Genomic DNA, 18,574 nt, shown 5'->3' on the forward strand with positions numbered 1-18,574 from the left:
TAATAAATTTATAAGTTTATATGTTAGTAATTCCTAGAATTAAAAAAAAAAAACATTTTTACATTCATTTATTTTTATTAAATTACTGACGTTATTGCAATTAATCTTGATATAAATTACTTGTGGTCCTTCAGTCGTTTACAATTTTCCAATGTAGCTCATACGCTTAAGGAATGTTTTAAATTAGATTATAACTGTATTTTCCTTTGTTCCTGTTAAAATGTTTATATTGCGGGAGTTGATGTTTTAGTACAAGTAGCTCTAAGATGGTAAGTCCCATCCATAACATCGTATTTGGTGATCAGCTTTTACCAATATTTTCACATTTTAATATTGAAAATTATTAAGCCAGTTATGAAATGCCTAGGTTTACATAATAACTAGAAATATTCAAAAAATTGGACGCTTGTTACAAAATTATTGTATTTTTTACAAAAATGGAAGTTAATTGCGATTATACAGGGTGTAACATATAATCATGGAGATATTTCGTGAAGCGATAGTGTGCTTCGAAGTAATAAACAATGTTAAAAGGGTTCTTAAAGAAAATAAGTTTACGAAATTTTAAAAAATTGGCTTAAAACTTGCGTGAAAAAAAAAACGAAAAATATGAGAAAAAATGTAAAACCTTGCCATCCTGTATGTCAAAAATGGTACGTGTTTGACCGTGGATCGATTGACATTTTTTTATTATTAGTTTGCACAGTACTATCGCCCCCTGAAATATCCTCACGATAATGTTCTTGAATGGGTTGATTTCGGTTCAATGGTATGAAAGTTTGTTTAGCCATAAAAATAAATGTATTATTCGTTTATAAATCTTATTCTTCTTTATTTAAAATTGGATGGGTATTTTAGAACACATCTACATTTCCACTTAGGTGTATATAATAATTGATACCATAGCTGATTACCATCGCCTAAATACGATTCGTACATTTAATTACTATAAGTTAATTACAATTAAATCAAAAACTACATTAACTCGGTCAATTTGGCCAAAGAAACCACAGAATAAAATCACATTTAAATCAATTCACATTTTTATGTCCTGTATTTAATATAAATTTTCACTTATATTCGTATATACTTATTTCGGTATTTCGCTTTCTAAATTATTATTATTATTAGCATAAATAACAATCCAAACAAAAACAAAATATATTCATGACTTTTTCCAATAACTTCTTAAAGACCATACTTGGGCAACTTTCCTGGATCCATAGTGCGATAATTCAAAGTATTTTTCTTTAGGGTGTTATTGGCACTCCTTTGAGGCATCATATTCAAAGGGGGCAAATTCGGGTGTTCAATGCGCGTAGGAGATGATACTCTTGGCTTCCTTAGCGACATCTCCCTTGCCAGGGGGTGCTGAGCGTATGCTAATGTAGAGCATCTCATGTCATTATTACCTGTTTAAACACCATTCTGTGTTTTTTAATACAATAGCCATCTTCAGCAGAATGTAACAGTTTGTGCAACTGTTTGAAATTCTGACCGCAAATGAAACCAGCTCCTATTGATTCCATTTTAACGGCAGTGTGCGGTTCAGCAATTGCAGCTGCACAATACAAAGAGTTGCACAACTGTTGAGTCTCCTGAAGTCGGTCAATATTGGATCTTACCGATAATCTGGTATTGATGATCTCCGACGTATTCAATGTTGTCCATCTGGTAACTGTCTATTAAAGGAGTAGGATCTTCGTAATCATACGCTGTGAAGAAAAACAATAGAACACAATGGAAGTTAATTTTTTTTTCTTGAGAACGAACTTTTGTGGTATCCATAATAGGCCACATGACCATTGTTTTCATTGCGGTGCTGTTGGGTCGGCAAGTTGTCTATTGACTCGTAGTGGTCTTCAGAGGGCTCATAGCACATCAAATTTCTATGAACAAGTTTAAGTATCTTAAGAAGATCTTTTAATTATTTATTGAAGTGCATATTATGAACACATTTGGTGACCTAACCCCTAGTTGACACGGTATCAATTTCATCCCTCCAGCGATCTCACGTAGCCTCTAAGATTACTCCAATTGGAGGCGCCAAATAAATGACAAAAGTCAAAGTAGAGCTTTCCTTCATAATTCGTGTATCAAGTGGACATTTTTAAATTGAGACATACAGTAGTTAGCGGTATTAGCCGTGAATGTTAAAAGACTACTCCCGCGAGTACTCAGCATCTCGTATCACTAATGTTATGGATTAACAGCACTTAACTTCAGTCATTTTCTGTAATTCTCAATTCTAGAATCCATGCAGTCAACTACTAGTCCATGCTGCGAATTCCTGGCATAAGTCAGAAGATGCTTCATCAGGATTTTTCTTCAATGATATTGAAAGATTACGATTTATTGACAAGCATCAGCTGCAAGAAGTCTTCTGAAGCAGTTTGCGATGGAAAAATTGATCAAGGAATTTCGATATAACCACATGAGCAACCATACAATTCTTCAAGCCTAGAGGTGTTGATTTGTAATACATTGAGGGCCAAGACCAATACCAACTAGCATCAAAAATTCCAAACTAAGCAGGACTGAGCTGAGCAGAATGATCGAAGGACGAGACATAGAGGTTTGTTTAAACAACCCGATAATATAAATTGTACAACTTTTTACCTAGAATAGTTTTCAGAAATAAAATGCTCAGTTCCCCTAGGAGTAATGGCAGCCCACACCATACGATTATCATGCAGATTGGAAGTCGGACTATAGAAGTTACTATTGATGGGATGAATCAATTTGCTGTTGCCGTTGGCAAGAGTGTTGCAATTGCTTTGGTCCAGATGCTTGAGCGCACGTAAATCTTGTCCGTGGAGTGACGAACAATGGTCGGGACTGGTAAATAGGTGCATTCTGGAATGTTAAAACCGACTGTAAATTCGATGTGAAAATGGCTACCTGTAATTGGCTTACTCTCGACATTTCAGCAAAAACATAGCGAGCAATGCCCCTAATAGAAGAACCCCTATAGAAGATCCTACAAGAATCAAGAGCCAGGTGTCACCAATGCCGGATACGTTCCATTTTGCTTCGGCCTCTGGAAAAATAAGAGAGGAAAATTACAGAAAAAATAATCATGGAGGTTTGTTTTTTGGAAGTTGGTTGAAAAGCAATAAAATTTAATTAAACACTGAAACTCAAATTTCTGGGAGAAATAACAAACAAACGAATTTAACTTCAAAATCATAATATTAGAAACTTGTTGCTCACCAACCTTTGCTAGGCATTTCAATATACTCAATCCTATTGAGATTTTTGTAGGTACCTTTGTGGTTGAGGAAATATGTGGCGGCGTCGCAAGATGGTGTTTCGAAACAATTTGTAGAATTGTGGTTCTCCAAGTTGGGAAACATGAAAAGTGGTGCTGGTGGTGGCGGCATGAACAAGATGCTGTCGGGTGGTGGGACCATGTCGAAGCAATCCGTTAGACAAGCCATCCGAACGCTAATACAATAAAGATATTTGTTATTTATCGTATTCTTTAAGCAAACTTTTTAGTTAAAACTACAAATATTTAGAATTTACGACTTTTTTATATGTCAATGGTGTCCTAGTTTCAGCAATGCTCGGGCTCAAATTGCAACAAAAATGTCAACCTAAACTAGTACACAATATATAAGATCTATTATAGGTGATTAGGAGCACAAACTTTATTAGATTGTACATCGACAATTTAGCAGGATAGTGGATTTTTCTCGAATTGCTTAACAGAGATAGGTATCGAAGGAAATTTATCGACGAATTGTTCGAAAAAATCTAAAAATTTACATTTGTAAACCTCCATCAGAAAAATTGTTAAAAATCTAAAGAGATTGATGGTAGGCACATATTTACTTTCCTATGTTTCAGAATTCTCATTCTGAAACTTTTCTGACTTAAATACTGTTGAAACTTAAAAACCCCGTGTAAGAATAGTAATTGGTCGCTATATATGGTGTTTAATGAATATGCCGTCAAACTTTAAGGGGATATGTAGCTCATAAGAACAAAAACATAAATCGAATAAAGTTAAGTCTGAAATCACTTCATTTGCAAGATACAGAGTGTTTTAATCCTTCTTATTTGTCTTTTATATATTTTAAATATTTCAAAAACGGTTTGGGATAAAGACATGAAACTAGAGACGCGCTATGACGGGATAAATGTACTTGTTCTGTAGAAGGCGAAGTATTTCCACATAACCAGTAGTGTGTGTACGGTCATTCATTGAAATACTTTTAACGAAAAAGTGCTACCCCATTGACTTTTTTTAATACGAATGTGCATTTTTAATATTCCATCGATTCTTAGTTTTTTATTGCTCAAATATCCGTTTGTCAAGATAAATAATAATTTCTCATTCCTGTGCCTATCAAAAAACTTATATAGATCCAAGTGTGATTTTTTTGTTAGTTCTTTCGGAGAAGTTTATTTAATTTTTTTACTTGAAGACAAATATGCATAAAACATCGCAAATAATACTCTTTTACCAAAATACGGTCCCGTTAAATTCTGAAAGATTTATACCTGTTGAAATATTAAATGGCTGCGCAGACACCGCTGGCGTCGGTGGAAATGTTCCGTCCACTCCAAAGTATGCACATGTATCCCGTCACAGTGTGTTCTTAATTTCATGTCCTTATCGTAAACCATTTTTGAAATATTAAAAAAATATTTTTAAAAATAAGGAATTTAAAACTGTATCTTGGTAACAAAGCGATTTCGGGCCTAACTTCATTCTATTTAAATATTTCTTTTACTAGCTCTACATCCCCTGAAAGTTTGCTAGTAAGTTTATGAAACAACCGTTTAGAACACGAGTCAATAATTAGACTTAAGGCCATCTAAAGAAATTTCAACATCATTTACATGAACAGAACTGAAATTGTGTCTAAAAATGATTTCTTTAGCCTCAGCAACTTTTATAGATTCAACGTTATCAATTTTTACCACTTTTAAGGAATGGATTTATAATATTAAATTTTGCAATAAATATTGCCACTATCAATTGCCATCATCAAACAGCCAACATCAAAAAACGGTTATTGAAAGAGATTCATTTCGACACTGCTTTGAGGTCATATCAAGACAGTAAAGCTGTCATTTCGATTGCGAAGCACAAAGAAATAGAGAAACATAATTTTAGTATTTTCCTGCATAGTCGGCATATTGCCACACAAGAAAGTATTGGTGAGTTTTGTTGTTTAATGTTAATTTATGTTAATTAATGTTATTTAATCACTCTGAGGAACATGTAAGACTGGACTAACTAGTACCAATGTTTGTGTGGACAAATTCCGCGACTTGTCTAAAGACTTCAATTGTGTTAGCCGCGTTTTGATGCTTCTAAATAACAAGATTTATGAATTTAGAAGTGTAATTTATTGACAAATCATGCGTCTTTTATTCATTGATTGACCAGCAGTTAACATAAAAAAATAATAAATTTTAACTTATAATATGTACACAGGACCCTACGAGAAATACCTCATCATTAACACCACCAAAGTTATCGTCCGAAAATGCATTCAAAATAAGGTATTCCTGCTATCTTCTATAGTTCCGGAAAGATGATCGCCCTGTGTACGTAGAAAAATATTTGCAACTTCTGATAACTGTAACGTAAATGATGATAAAAGTTAAAATTTTAGAACCTTAAGTTTTTATCATTGTAGGCATCCCCACGTCCTAAGCAATCGTTCAATTTTCGGTCTACTACACTGCAAAATTATTTTTAGCACTATTTAGTTATTAATTTCTAAGTAAAACACTTAATTAATCAGCATTACTTACATTAAAACTTTATTGCACTCTCAGCACTAATAACAGTAAAATATTATCACTATTTTACTAAAATCTGTGGTCAGGCGTCCTTTTGGGGTGGATGAACGATTGATCTGGCATAACCGTCGTGGCGCAGGCGTCCCTAAGGGCGTCCCGACGCCCCGCTCTGCACTTGACAGGGCCGGCGTTCGAGCCCTTTGTTTTGTCAACTTGTGGAATTTCCGTCTGAACCTATTGTAGCGTGTAGGGAGCATACTAAGGGGAAGTGTTTGAAAGCGTGAAAAGTATGTAAATTAGGATAGAATATGAGGGGTGCAAGTTCAATCATAATATGTTTTTTTCAGCGAATTAGAACTCGAACTAACCTGAAATGGTCCTTTTTGTGATGGGGCAAATTTAGATCAATAGCTTTATTTTTTTGACTTGTGAATTCCAATTTGTACCCATGTTTCAGGACCTCCTTGTAGTGTTGCAGGGATTTACCGAGTATTAATCAAAAGACAATTAACTAACTACCTACCTACTAGTAATAATCGGATTTGCAGGATTCCGAGTTAATCGTGTTGACGTTTGATATGAGATTATATACGAATTGTTTGTTAATCGCGTTGGAAAATTACGAAAATAATTAATACTCATCTGGGATAAAATAATGTGTAGGAAGGCAATTTTGAAATGTAGATTGTACTGGAGAATAGTTGCAGAAATCTAAACTGCGTACGTTAAAATCATTATTTTATTAGTGTTTTTGGAAATGAAAGACATTCCAATCCTAAGGACCAGAATTTTTTTTTTATACTGAGATTTCATTCGTTGTTATAAAATAACTAGAAGTGCGAATACTTTCTGTACAAACTGCTATAAACATATAAACCTACAGACGTTTTTTTTTCAATTTAGAAACGCTATTTTGCGTGCCTCGGCAGTTTATCAGTAGTTGCTGTATAACAGTGAATCACTAGTTAGATTTACGATACTGGTCAGACTTATAGCATCATAAATTTTCTGTCAAAACGATTTCCAGATACTTAACTATTTTTATCAATGGTGAGTTTGCTAGGACGCAATACATTACGCATGAGAAATTCCCGTTTTATTTTTCATAGCAACAGCAAGACTGTCTGGGTCCGAAACTCGGACACCAATTTTCATGTTAATAGATTTATTATTTAACCATGGCAACTATGCCACCGTAAACCATTAATCCACCCATTGTCGTCGAAATACATGTGTGAAATGAACGTCACAAATTTCGAAAAAACATTAAAGCACACCATGAGTGAACAATAAAAAAATACGTGGAGAACTTCTCATCAAATTGTGTTCCCACGATTTCCTGTTCTTCTCGAAGATTGAAAAATAAAAAATAAAAAAAAACGATGGTTTGCAGCGACGCGATGAAGCCTCACTTGTTGCACTTGTTGGTTCCTCCCGGATGCAGCACCGGGCCATTGCGGCCAGAAGGAAATAAAAAGTTTCGTGAATTATGCGACGATCGTTGGTTCAGGCGCCTGTGCCTGTGCGATTAGGCCTGCCAGATGTCCCGATTTTACCCCACTGGATTTTCACTTTTGGTGTAACATGGAATACATGTTTAATAAATCGTAAATAGTTTAATAAATCGTTTGCATTAGTGTGTTAGCATGTAGCCTTGAATATCTTATTATACAGGGTAACCCACATGTGTGGAACAATGTTTATATCTTTTGAAATATTGAAGATAGAAAAAAAGGTTTAACCAAAGTTTTGGGACTTTCTTTCGCATATAATGATGACCTTGAATTTTTTTTTACATCTCATAGTCTCACGTCAGAAACGTTTAACTTTTTTTCAGCTGGCAACCTATTATTTTTTTACTTTTTTTGGAATGGAAATCTTTTTTCACATATCACTACATAAAAGTATTGGGGGTCACGTAAAGAAAATTTTGAATTAAAACGCAATAATATTTGTAATGGTAGAATTCATTATTTTACATGCGCCTATGGCTTTTGGTTTAATTTTTTGCTGGTTATTAAAAAATTGTTTACGTTTAATGATAATACGATAATAATAAAATGCAGGTAAAGTGGTACAAATTGGTATATTTAATAGAAAAAAGCGTGTCGATATTTATTAATGGTCGGTTTTGGAGACAGAAAAAAAAACCTAACAGGAAAGGTTTATACTTTTTAATTATATTTATACCAACCAAGTCCCTATTTCCCAATCTTGTTTGTCTAAAGTAGTAAAAAAATACAGGGTTCGGAATAAACTTAAGACAAGTCGATCAAAATCATGGTAACAAACTGACTGACGGTAACAAAGCCTTATAATTACTATTGGATGTTTAAGACAACCTAACAGTATCTACCAAAGAGCTGGAAAGGGATTATAACATCTCTCAGACTTCAGTTTGTAGATTCCTAAAACTGAAGAAATTTCATCCGTATAAAATACACGTGTTACAAGAACTTTCCAAAGGTAATTTTGACAGGTTACAGTTTTATAAAACTCTGAGTAATTTGTGTCAATAAAACCCAAATTTTTTGCCCAAAATGTTGTTTCCTGATGAAGCAACTTTTGTGTTGAACGGGTCAGTCAATGGACAGAATTGGCGATATTGGTTGCAGAGAAACCTTTACTCCATGATACAAAATCACACGCAACGTCCTCAAAAAGTAAACATTTGAACAGGCATTCTTGGTAATATCATAATTGGACCATTTTTCTTCGACTAAATTTTAACAGTGGAGCAATATTTAAATCTATTGATCCAGAATATTATTCCTGCAGTGGAAGCTTCTTATCCAACTCAAAACAATATTTGGTTTCAACAAGGTAAGGCTCCACTTCACTATGGATTAGAAGTGAGGAATTATTTAAATAATGTGTTTCCTAGTAAATGGATTGGAAGGAGAGGAACAGCGGAATGGCCTGCTCGATCATTTGATTTAACTCCCTGCAATTTTCTTTAATGGGACCACGTAGAAAGCAAAATGTATGAAGATAGACCAAACAATTTACGACCTGAAAGTTCGAATAATTAATACATTTCGCGAAATAACTGATAAAATGTTATTAGTGTAAAGCAAAGTGTTATGCAAAACTCAATTTATGTAATGTATATAATGATCAATATTTTGGGTATTTGCAGTAAATTTCAATAACCAGCAAAAAATGAAACAGATAGCCATAGGCGCACGTAAAATAATGCATTTCAACGTTACAAACATTATTGCATTTTGTTTAAAAAAATTTTCTAATGCAGCCCTCTAACATTTTTAAGTAGTGGTATATAAAAAGGAATTTTTCCATTTCCAAAAAATATAAAAAATAACAGGTTATCATTTGAAAAAAAAAGTAGATGTTCCAGATGTGAGACTATGAGATGTAGAAAAATTTCAAGGTCATCATTATATGCGAAAGAATTAGTCCCATAACTTTTATTTAAATGTTTTTTTCCATCTCCAATACTTCAAAAGGTGTAAACGTTATTGCATACATATGGGCCACCCTGTATAAAACCCCTTGTCAACACAGAAGAGTAAATTCCATTAGAACCCAATCATCACTAAGAGCATAAAGTCGCCTTTAACGAGCGACATGCACCTTTCTTCAATCATCAAAATATTTTAAGTTTAGAGAGTAAAGCAAAAAGAGGTCATGCGCTCCATTATCCGTACACGTCTAATCTACCATCGACCATTAATTATCCAGTGTTTACCAATATCCGCTAAACCTTATCTGAAGCAAACAAATTCCCGTTAAATAAAGCGTCTCTTCAGTGACATTAGAATCTAGAATACTAGAATTTGTGTCGTGTTGTGGTACGACGGTCAGAAACCTGATACCATACTACTGTTACTGTTCTCGTAGTTGTTCCATTGTAAACGTATTTAGGAGCTCCCATTACCAATACCAATACAAGAGAAGTCATTCATACGCACGCGTTTACGATCCACGTACTCGCTAGTATTGCCTGAACTTGCCAAATATAAAATAGAACTCGTCCGATTAGATAGTACTACTGCATTCTGGCAAGGCCACGTTTCGTCTGCCGAACAGCTGATTTCCATGTGAGAATCAGAATTTTACTTGAATTGTGAGTAATGTAACAATTTTGTTAAACGAAAAAAATCGGTTCGACGAATAATGGATAAAACGGGCAGTACCGCGGACGTTGAGCAGAGTAAGGGATTTTTGGAAGGTGGTAACCATACAAGCACCCCTTTGTCAAGGCACGAGAATGAGGATGATCACCCTCCGGCAGATGGAGGAACACGCGCTTGGTTAGTGATGTTAGGGTCGTTTTTCTGTAATGGAATTTTGTTCGGTGTTATAAATTCTTACGGAGTTATGTATAATGAGTATCATGACGACTTGAACGCTCAGGGGATTTCTGATGCGGCTGCAAAAGCATGTGAGTATGTGTTTTAAATACCCCATCGGTTTTTTGTTTAATTTTTTTTTTGGGAGGGGAGGGGGTGAGGGGGGATAACAATGCCTCACATTCTTGAACAAAAAAGGTGTTCGTCCAAGATAAGTTCGTTTTAACTCGGAATAGTCTGCAGTTTTTGCGCTTCAAAAACCCTCACTGGTGTGCGAAACATTATAGCACCTACCAGTTACCTGAAACGTATAGAACTTAAACCACAGGTTTTTGCCTAATGCGTTTGAATTTTATTAACTGGAAATTCGCTTATTTTCCTTCACATAAAATTCGTTCGGCACTAACATGTAGACAAGAAGTCTAGAAATAATTTCCTTCCGAATTATTGAATACTACACACATGTATCACCAAACCGTTCAATGTAGAGGGAATAATAAGCCCATTAACCTAACCGCTGCGTAGCATCATGTGCATAAATTTAATAAAAAAATATGTGAAGCCTTGCAGTGTTAAGTAGGCTGCATTGGCGACAGCAACAGTTATCATGAAGTCTGAGTACCACATGATGGAGGATGTTCCAAAAATAAAAAAAGTTTTACAGGGTTGTCAAATGTTTTAGAAAAATTATAAATTTGTAACTATCTAAGATACCGCCCTCATGAGGGGCGGGACGAGTTTGGGGGCGGCCCAGGGCGGCAGATGAGGAAAAGCGTCGGACTTTAAAAAATTTCTCCCAGGACGTCAGATTTGCTAGAGCCGCCTCTGACCAGCTCCTTAGGACATTTTCCAGCTTTTCAAGTAAAGATTCATTTGCAATAGACGAGTATTTAGTGCCGAACTCGCCAGGGCGAATTCTATTAGAATTTTTAAAGGAAAAAAACGTACAGCTATTGTTATGCCAAGAAAAAAATCAGTTTTCAAATCCGCATTTGATTCAAAAGAAAAAAGCATTCCAAACATTTATTCATACAAAACCCTTTTTTCTTGTTCAAAAGAAAAAGAAAAGTGAAGTAATTGTATTTACATTTGCACCATGAGAACCAAAGACAATTAGCTTACGTTATTTTCTATGCTTTTATAACTATATAGGTGGAAATACTCCTTTTCGAAGAACTTTTTCTCTCCCTCTCATGAATCTAGTGTAAGCCTGACTCGTCAAGCTTTGTCCAAGTGAACTTGAGTTTAGACCATCAATTTTAGATCAAAAGGATTTAAGTTATCTCCCTTGAATTAAGCTAAAAATCGCGTTAAAGTGGCTTTTAATTGGCCCATACTACAGGTTAGTTTTCAAATTCCTCTTTATTTTCGGAATCTCATATAATAACTACTCGATAGCATTTTCGTTTTCAATTATTATCTGACAATTTATTTCATTCATTTTTTCACAAAACAAATCCTTGAAAAGACACCCGACCGGGTGATCTTGCGGCCGAGGGATGTGGAACTTACCGAAGTGCCTACCTACTAAAAACCTCAGAATACCTAAAAAATCCATCTTCCACGACCTGGAACTGCTCTTAATACAGGGCGATCTCTAAAAGTGTTCCGATATTTGAGAAGCTGATTCTCTGGTCTCTTCCAACACGAACATGTTATATAAACGTATGGTTTAAAATAAGTCGTTTCCGAGATACAGGGTGTTAAATATTTGGAAATATGAATAATTTGTAGTTTCAAAATGGCGCAAGACATTTTAATCAAACTCAGTATACGTACACAGTAGTCCAAAGGCTACATTTCCCCTATATTTAAAGAAAAATGCTGTGACCATAGACGTGCGTGGGGGTTACCATGTTAATTCTTATAGAGGAATGGAAGCCCGCTCCTGGTATTTTATTGCGGGGTAATTTTATGTCGATAATTTTAAAAAATATTGTACTTAACAAGTTTTGCGAAGCATATTGCATCCGCCACGTGCGAAAGTGTCTTCACCACATTTGATTGCGCCTGCGTCATTCGAACAATTTCAATAAGCGTAAAGAAAAGTATTATTTTCTGTATTCATTATTACATTTACACATTCAGCTATAATTGTTACATTGAACAAAACAAAAAGTATCTTCTTCGGGACCACTTGCGATAAAGAACACTAATTACGTAATAGAGTATGTTTATTGTTAATTGCTCAAAGAGGCCGCGTTAACTTATTTGCCATTAGCTTGTTAATTCCTGGTAAATTGACCTGAATATTTAATTGAGGGATTAGCTTCGATGAATTCAAGGAAACATATAGATTCTATTTAATCCATTACAATTCTGTCCGGGGTCCTACTTAAGTCTAATCTTGCAAATAATAAATCAATAGTTTAAATGAAGATCTAAATAAATTTAATGATATAAATAATATATTGCGGTTTTGTAACAAGAAACATGCCCTTTTTCATACATTAACTCTCTGACCATTATTTTCCTTCCCATAACAAACATTTCGTTTGTAGCAGCGCCAACATTCCATTAAATCATCTGAGGAAATTTACAACTTCGAAACATAAAAAAAACATTTACAGTCTCTATCTATGTGAAAAACAGAGTTTCTCCTGTCCATTTGGCCAAATTATCAGGCCAGACCATTCAATCTCGAGTTTTTCCCATTCGTTTCCTCTTGTTTGGACATGACCTTTAAACTTGCGATAACAAAGTAGTGCTACTGGAATTTTTGGGCACAAAAAACTTGATTACCGGACACTCTGTATTTAATCGTTTTTGCTTCAATTGTGAATAACTTGCGCTGACTAACAGATTAACCCAAACTCACCAATATTCCTTGTTACAGCGTTGCCCGGATCTCTAGCAATGGGGATGACCTTCTTCATATCACCAGTCTCCGGCATCCTGACAGACTACATAGGCATCAGGAAAACTACCTTCTTCGGCGGACTTATAGCCTCCTGCGGAATGCTGCTCTCGTCCTTCTGCACCAAGAACGTAACTTTGTTTTGCATCACATTTGGTATCATGTACGGCCTTGGAGGAGCCTTAGCTTACACTCCATCCCTTGCAGTTTTAGGTCACTACTTCAAAAGATACTTAGGGATAGTGAACGGAATAGTGACCGCTGGAAGTTCAGTATTCACTATGATCATGCCTTATGTCCTAAAGTCTCTTGTAAAACACTTTGGACTTGTCTGGACTTTAAGAGCTCTAGCCGTTTTCGCGAGTTTAATAATGGTGGTCGCGACACTGTTCAAGCCGGTAAAAAAGTCGATGTCCATTAGGAAAGTGTCCGTGAAAGATGTGTTCAATATTTCAGTGTTGACAAATATGAAGTATATTATCTGGACTTCTGTGCTCGGATTGTGCCTTTTCGGTTATTTAGTCCCGTCTGTTTACATGATGAAATTCGTAGAGTTGAATTTCCCGACAGGGCTAGATTCAAATCTTCCAGTGATTTGTATTGGAGTGACCTCGGGCATTAGTAGATTAGTGTTCGGTTGGCTGGTGGATAGAATCAACGTAAACAAAATTCTTTTACAGCAACTAGCACTCTTCACCTTAGGAATCCTCACAATCCTCCTTGCATATTCAGTTAACGTGTTCCCATTGCTTTTGTTCATATGCCTAGGAATGGGTGTTACCGATGGCTGCTTCATCAGCCTCATAGGCCCAATTGCATTTGAACTCTGTGGACGAGATGGAGGAGCCCAAGCGATAGGTTTCCTCCTGGGAGTCGCTAGCATTCCTCTCACCTTAGGTCCATATGTGGCCGGCTTGATATTTGAGATGCAAAACGACTTAACCTTGCCCTTCATAATAGCGGGAGTTAACCCGGTCCTGGTATCTTTCGGACTTTTGGCCATACGATGTGTGAAGAAGAGGGAGGTTCGGCATGATGAGGTTCAGCATCCCCTGAGCTCGAATTTGGATACACAGCGCACGGCAGGTATGTTAGTCCCGAAGCATCAGATGTCTAAGGCTGTTGCCTCTAATAGTAACGACACTAGTTTTTATAACAATAAAACACGGAGGTGCTATAATTATTCCGTTTTGTAATGTGTTGTGTAAATAAAGGGTGACGAGAACTAACCACATTTTTTCAGGCTGTGTGTAATTTTGATGAATAGCAGCTGAATATTGCTGCTAAAATTTTTATAGAACTGATGATCTAAAGTGAGATTTATAATTTTTTAAAGTAGGATTTGTTGTTTTCATGTAGGGTGTTGCAAAATAATGTTGACAGAAATTTAAGGCAGATTCTACATCTACAAATATGAAGAACTTGTCAATAAACATGGATCAGGATAAGCCTCTTTATCACCTTACCGTTTACTACTGCTATAAGATGTGAGTACTACTCATAAAGGTATACCCGACATGATGTTCCATTCATGGATTCATTCTCCCAAAGTTGTTCGAAACGCAAATTTTTACAAATGGTCGAATAACTTGCAAATTTTGCGAGGAAAAGTGTTATACTCAAAATACATGTAAAAAGATAGGATTTTTATCTGAAGGGATATACTGTATATCTCATCTGAAAATATTCATTTCTAAGAGTGAACATGAGCAAAATTCTCAAGCAGTACGGCAAAGAGTAGAATTTAACTGTGAAACAAAATATTGAGTGTCTATAGAGGATGTTCTAAAACGAGGGGGAAATATTTCAAAGAATGATAATACAACTCATTTCCAATAAACAACGTCATAAAACTAATAGTTTTTAACCGTTTTAGAGATACTAAAAATTTATGTTTTCCTTGATTTCTGACAACATTGTTGCATATCTGCTGGAAAAAACGAAGTCAACATGAATTTCTCATTGCATCATGCACATTTTTATTTACAATAACATTTATTAAGGAATAATATGTGGACATGGTTTTCATGTATAGTTTTGCGAATGCACTCGAAACCGTCTTGACGAAAGTCGCATCAACGTCGATTTCCAAAACGACAAATTCTCAATCATAGAACATTTTCAAGCGTTTACTAAACTTCGAGGCAAACTAGCTACATTCCTCGTTTACTTCTGGCCGTCGCGAAGCACAGACCTGATACTTCCGGATTTTTACCTTTAGGGCATCTGAAAATTCAAGTAGAAGAACCCAGTGAAGAATTGATAACACGAGTGAAAGTAGCGTGTCAGTCCATGTGTGAAAATCCCCGCGAAATTCGTCCCGTTTTTATTTCGATTTTTAAACGAAGCAGATTATGAATTCGAAAGGAGAGGGACATATTGAACTGTTTTTGCCTTAATACGTATTTTGTTAATAAAATTTTTTGAAATCGACGAATTATCTAAAAACCAATAATATTTAGTGTCATTTCCGAAACGATTGAAAACCAAAACATTAGTTGAACACATTAATTGGGAATGAGGTATATAACCATACCCTGGAATAATTTCCTCTCGTCATAGAGCACTCTGTACAAATATGAAAAGAGTAAAGAAAAAAGAAAAAGTAAGTTAATCTTGGAGGATTTTAATCCATTTCCAGACATTTAAATAAACTTGTATGCTATGCCCCATAGCAAGGTCTTCAGCATCTTTACGTTCTTTATCAGAATCTAAAACACGAATCCCATGTAGACCTCATAACTCGTGCGACTGCTATATTACAATTATTAAACTTTAGACCGAAAATCTTTTGAAAACTTCAAAAAACACTAATAAATCAAAAGTTTAGGTAGACAATCTCTTTTATAACACATATACTTATTATCGATAAAACGTATGAAATTTCCTAACTAAAACTTATTTACCGTTAGGCATATGCTGTGAATAGGCTTAGATAATGCATAATATATTTTCTTAATAAATACTAATACTACCTATATTAAACTACATACCATGGACTGATCATAACTTTTATATATTTTTATACTTTGTATTCAGTGTAGTTCGCCAATAAAAATATATGGGCGTCTCAAAACAAGCTTTTATTTTGTCCTATTAAAGCCTTTGCAAGCAATAGCAAAGCTCAAGATAATAAACCAATAAAGTTCTAATAAATAATGAAATTCTATACAAAAAAGTGCCACAGTATTTAGTCATGAGAAACTGCAAGTTGGTCCACCGCATTAAGCGTTTCAATGTATCTGTATGTTCGGTCCATACCAAAAAAATATTTCTAGGTCTTTTAATGAAGAACCATGGACCATTCAAATGTTTACACATTATTACTTGTCCATAAAAGAATTAACCTTATTTATAATGTGATGAATGTAGTTTATTTAGGAAACCTTCAGGATTACCACACTCTGCTTGATAAGAAACTATTTTTCATGCCTCAAATTTCTTCAAGGACCGCTGATTATTTCAATAAAAAGGTAAAAATCTTATATCTCTGATGTATGTATCACTGGGTCATAAACTACCATAAATTAAACTTTTTACCAAATCATTTGGGTTTAACTTATTAATTTTGGAACTTGGAGCGCTAATTTCTAGAAATCTGAAGACACATAAAACTCACATCTCGGGGGATCTCAAAAAACATCAACTAACCAATGAAACTCCATATTATGATGTTACCACACATGAAAGTAATAAAAATTCGAGGTTCGATATTATTCACTATTGGAAGTTAAAATAGCATTGCTAGGTAACGCTCGCTGCCATAATTTATGCACTCATTTCTGATTGGCGGAATTAACAAAGTACTAACAGCTAATTGGTTGAAACATTTGCTTTATTAAATAGTGAACAACAGTTTTATCACAGATTTATGGTAAAAATTGCTTTTTTTTTCAGAAATATAGATCGCCTGGAAACAGTAGGACGATAGCCCCTTAATCAAGGCTGGGTCAGAATTTTTAAGATGATTGGGTCAAGATCACTATCCTCGAATGCAAAATGAATATTTCTAGTGACTTCTACTATAGATTATTGATTGACGGGATTATTTATAGAAAAAGCAAAATTAAATAATTTTTTTACACACTTAGAGGAAAAAAGGTAGTAGTGATGACGAAAGAAGTACTTTCCTGCCTCGCTTTCAGGCTTTACGGCTGGGGAAATGAGACATAAGTAAAAATGTGTAAATATTCATTTCTGCTTTACTAAAATAATTTACAATTTAGTTTCTAAGCATTTTAAGTCATAGTACTAATGCGTGGTACCTACGAATTTATTCTCATTTTTTATAATTTAGGATAATTAATAATTTGTTTTAAAGTTTTATTTCTAGTTCCTTTGATTTTTTTTAATAAAAATGTTTAGTTATTTGTAAAAAGTCTTACGAATAGATAGTTCCTAGTTATTTTACGTAGGTATGTACCTTTCGTAGTGCATACACAGATGAATATATTTTTTTGGATGTACTTATTATCCATAATTAATTTCAATAAGCCGTTGATTTTCTTATTGTTCTGAAATTGATTTAAACCATTTTTAATAAATATCGTTCTTTCCCGACATTAGAGTTTTTGTCGCAAACCGTCTCCAGGCAATTATGCCTTCTGTCCTGATATTCACTTTGCCTCTCCCTTTTCTACCGGATATCTTTGAAATGGCGGCAATGAAAATCTCTCCATTTTTTATATCCTTTATGAAGTTCATTTCTTCTGCTCGCATTTCCTTTCCTCACCAGGAACTCCACTTATTTAGACCTGCCTGAATCCGGAAAAGTCTGGAAAAGGAGAAAATCGTCGAAGGCGCCAAGCAATCAGTAATTTTTCTGTACTATTTGGGTAGCTTTTTCAAGTTCACGATATTAGACCAAATGTGCATTTCTACATGAGCGATTTAACATGTTATGATATAAACTACTATAATCTAGTGTATTAAATGTTCAACCTTTGCCCCGTTGACTTCCTGACAATGAGCAAGCCGCAATTCAAATTTCTCAAGAACGTTTCTTAGCATTTGAAGAGATATTTGTTAAGCTTCTTGAGTAATTTTATTTTTTAACTCTTCTTCATATGTTATGGGGCTTATTTAAATACACCTTATATTTCCGATAAGCCCATAAAAAAAAGTCAATTGGGGTCAGGTCAGGCAATCTAGAAGGTTCCTCTAACCACAATATTGTGTAAATATTTCAATAAATGTTGAATTTGGACATGGATGTGTTACATGAAATATGTTCAGAACTTTTCAAAAGCTCAGAAACATCATAATACACATAGGGTCCCGTGAGAAAAAAAAATAGAAATTACATTTATCTACTACACGGGTAACCCTACATACTTTCACTAACATTTGGTCTCCCTGTATCTTGCCCAAATGCCCATTAGAGTTCCAAGATAACCTAAGCACCTACTTTTTGAGTAACTTGCCTTTGCCTGCGAGTTGATTTTACCAAGGAAGATCTAAATTTCTTAAAAAATACTAAAAATGGTCTATTTGATGATGTGCCTTTAGTGAAATGGTTAAAAACCATTTCGTCAATTATTCCATGCAATTATTATTCAATCGTCTAGCCGCATTGAAGGTCTCAAAGAACACATGTTCAAGGCAGTAGTCGCTCAGTTGCACGGAGATAATCTGACACTAA

The 18,574-nt window shown here is 34.8% G+C and overlaps 2 protein-coding genes and 2 long non-coding RNA genes across 10 annotated transcripts; 3 read left to right on the forward strand and 1 right to left on the reverse strand.

Moving 5' to 3' along the window:
- Positions 1–111: 111 nt before the first annotated feature.
- On the forward strand, positions 112–7,610 carry LOC136339223 (uncharacterized). Of its 3 annotated transcripts, XR_010732100.1 has the most exons (6): positions 112–269; positions 2,253–2,575; positions 2,636–2,876; positions 2,931–3,085; positions 3,265–5,172; positions 7,157–7,608. It is a non-coding gene; the product is annotated as an uncharacterized lncRNA (long non-coding RNA). The 3 variants fall into 3 exon arrangements; XR_010732101.1 differs by having other exon boundaries at positions 2,629–2,876; positions 2,931–5,172; positions 7,157–7,610; XR_010732099.1 differs by having other exon boundaries at positions 2,931–5,172; positions 7,157–7,609.
- LOC136339221 (uncharacterized) lies at positions 805–3,440 on the reverse strand. Of its 2 annotated transcripts, none has more exons than XM_066282287.1 (6): positions 3,269–3,440; positions 2,917–3,040; positions 2,620–2,856; positions 1,774–1,889; positions 1,626–1,715; positions 805–1,412 (listed from the first exon to the last, which is right to left on the reverse strand). In XM_066282287.1, the coding sequence occupies exons 1-6, from the start codon at positions 3,438–3,440 to the stop codon at positions 1,189–1,191; spliced, it is 963 nt and encodes a 320-aa protein (XP_066138384.1). In that variant the 3' UTR covers positions 805–1,188. The 2 variants fall into 2 exon arrangements, with proteins under 2 accessions (XP_066138384.1, XP_066138383.1); XM_066282286.1 differs by having other exon boundaries at positions 3,218–3,440.
- Positions 5,930–6,643, forward strand: LOC136339224 (uncharacterized). The gene is made up of 2 exons (XR_010732102.1): positions 5,930–6,050; positions 6,111–6,643. It is a non-coding gene; the product is annotated as an uncharacterized lncRNA (long non-coding RNA).
- A 1,901-nt stretch (positions 7,611–9,511) lies between the features above and the next one.
- kar (monocarboxylate transporter 10-like protein kar) lies at positions 9,512–17,493 on the forward strand. Of its 4 annotated transcripts, none has more exons than XR_010732080.1 (3): positions 9,512–10,037; positions 12,913–16,406; positions 16,831–17,493. XR_010732080.1 is itself a non-coding variant. In XM_066282063.1 (3 exons), exons 1-3 carry the CDS (start codon positions 9,901–9,903, stop codon positions 16,836–16,838), a joined length of 1,383 nt encoding a protein of 460 aa, XP_066138160.1. In that variant the 5' UTR covers positions 9,545–9,900; the 3' UTR covers positions 16,839–17,493. The 4 variants fall into 4 exon arrangements, 1 of the variants encoding a protein (XP_066138160.1); XR_010732078.1 differs by having other exon boundaries at positions 9,538–10,168; XR_010732079.1 differs by having other exon boundaries at positions 9,538–10,168; positions 12,913–14,420.
- The last annotated feature ends 1,081 nt before the right edge of the window (positions 17,494–18,574 follow it).

The sequence above is a fragment of the Euwallacea fornicatus genome, chromosome 5 (assembly GCF_040115645.1).
Source record: "Euwallacea fornicatus isolate EFF26 chromosome 5, ASM4011564v1, whole genome shotgun sequence".
Taxonomy (NCBI): Eukaryota; Metazoa; Arthropoda; class Insecta; order Coleoptera; family Curculionidae; genus Euwallacea; species Euwallacea fornicatus.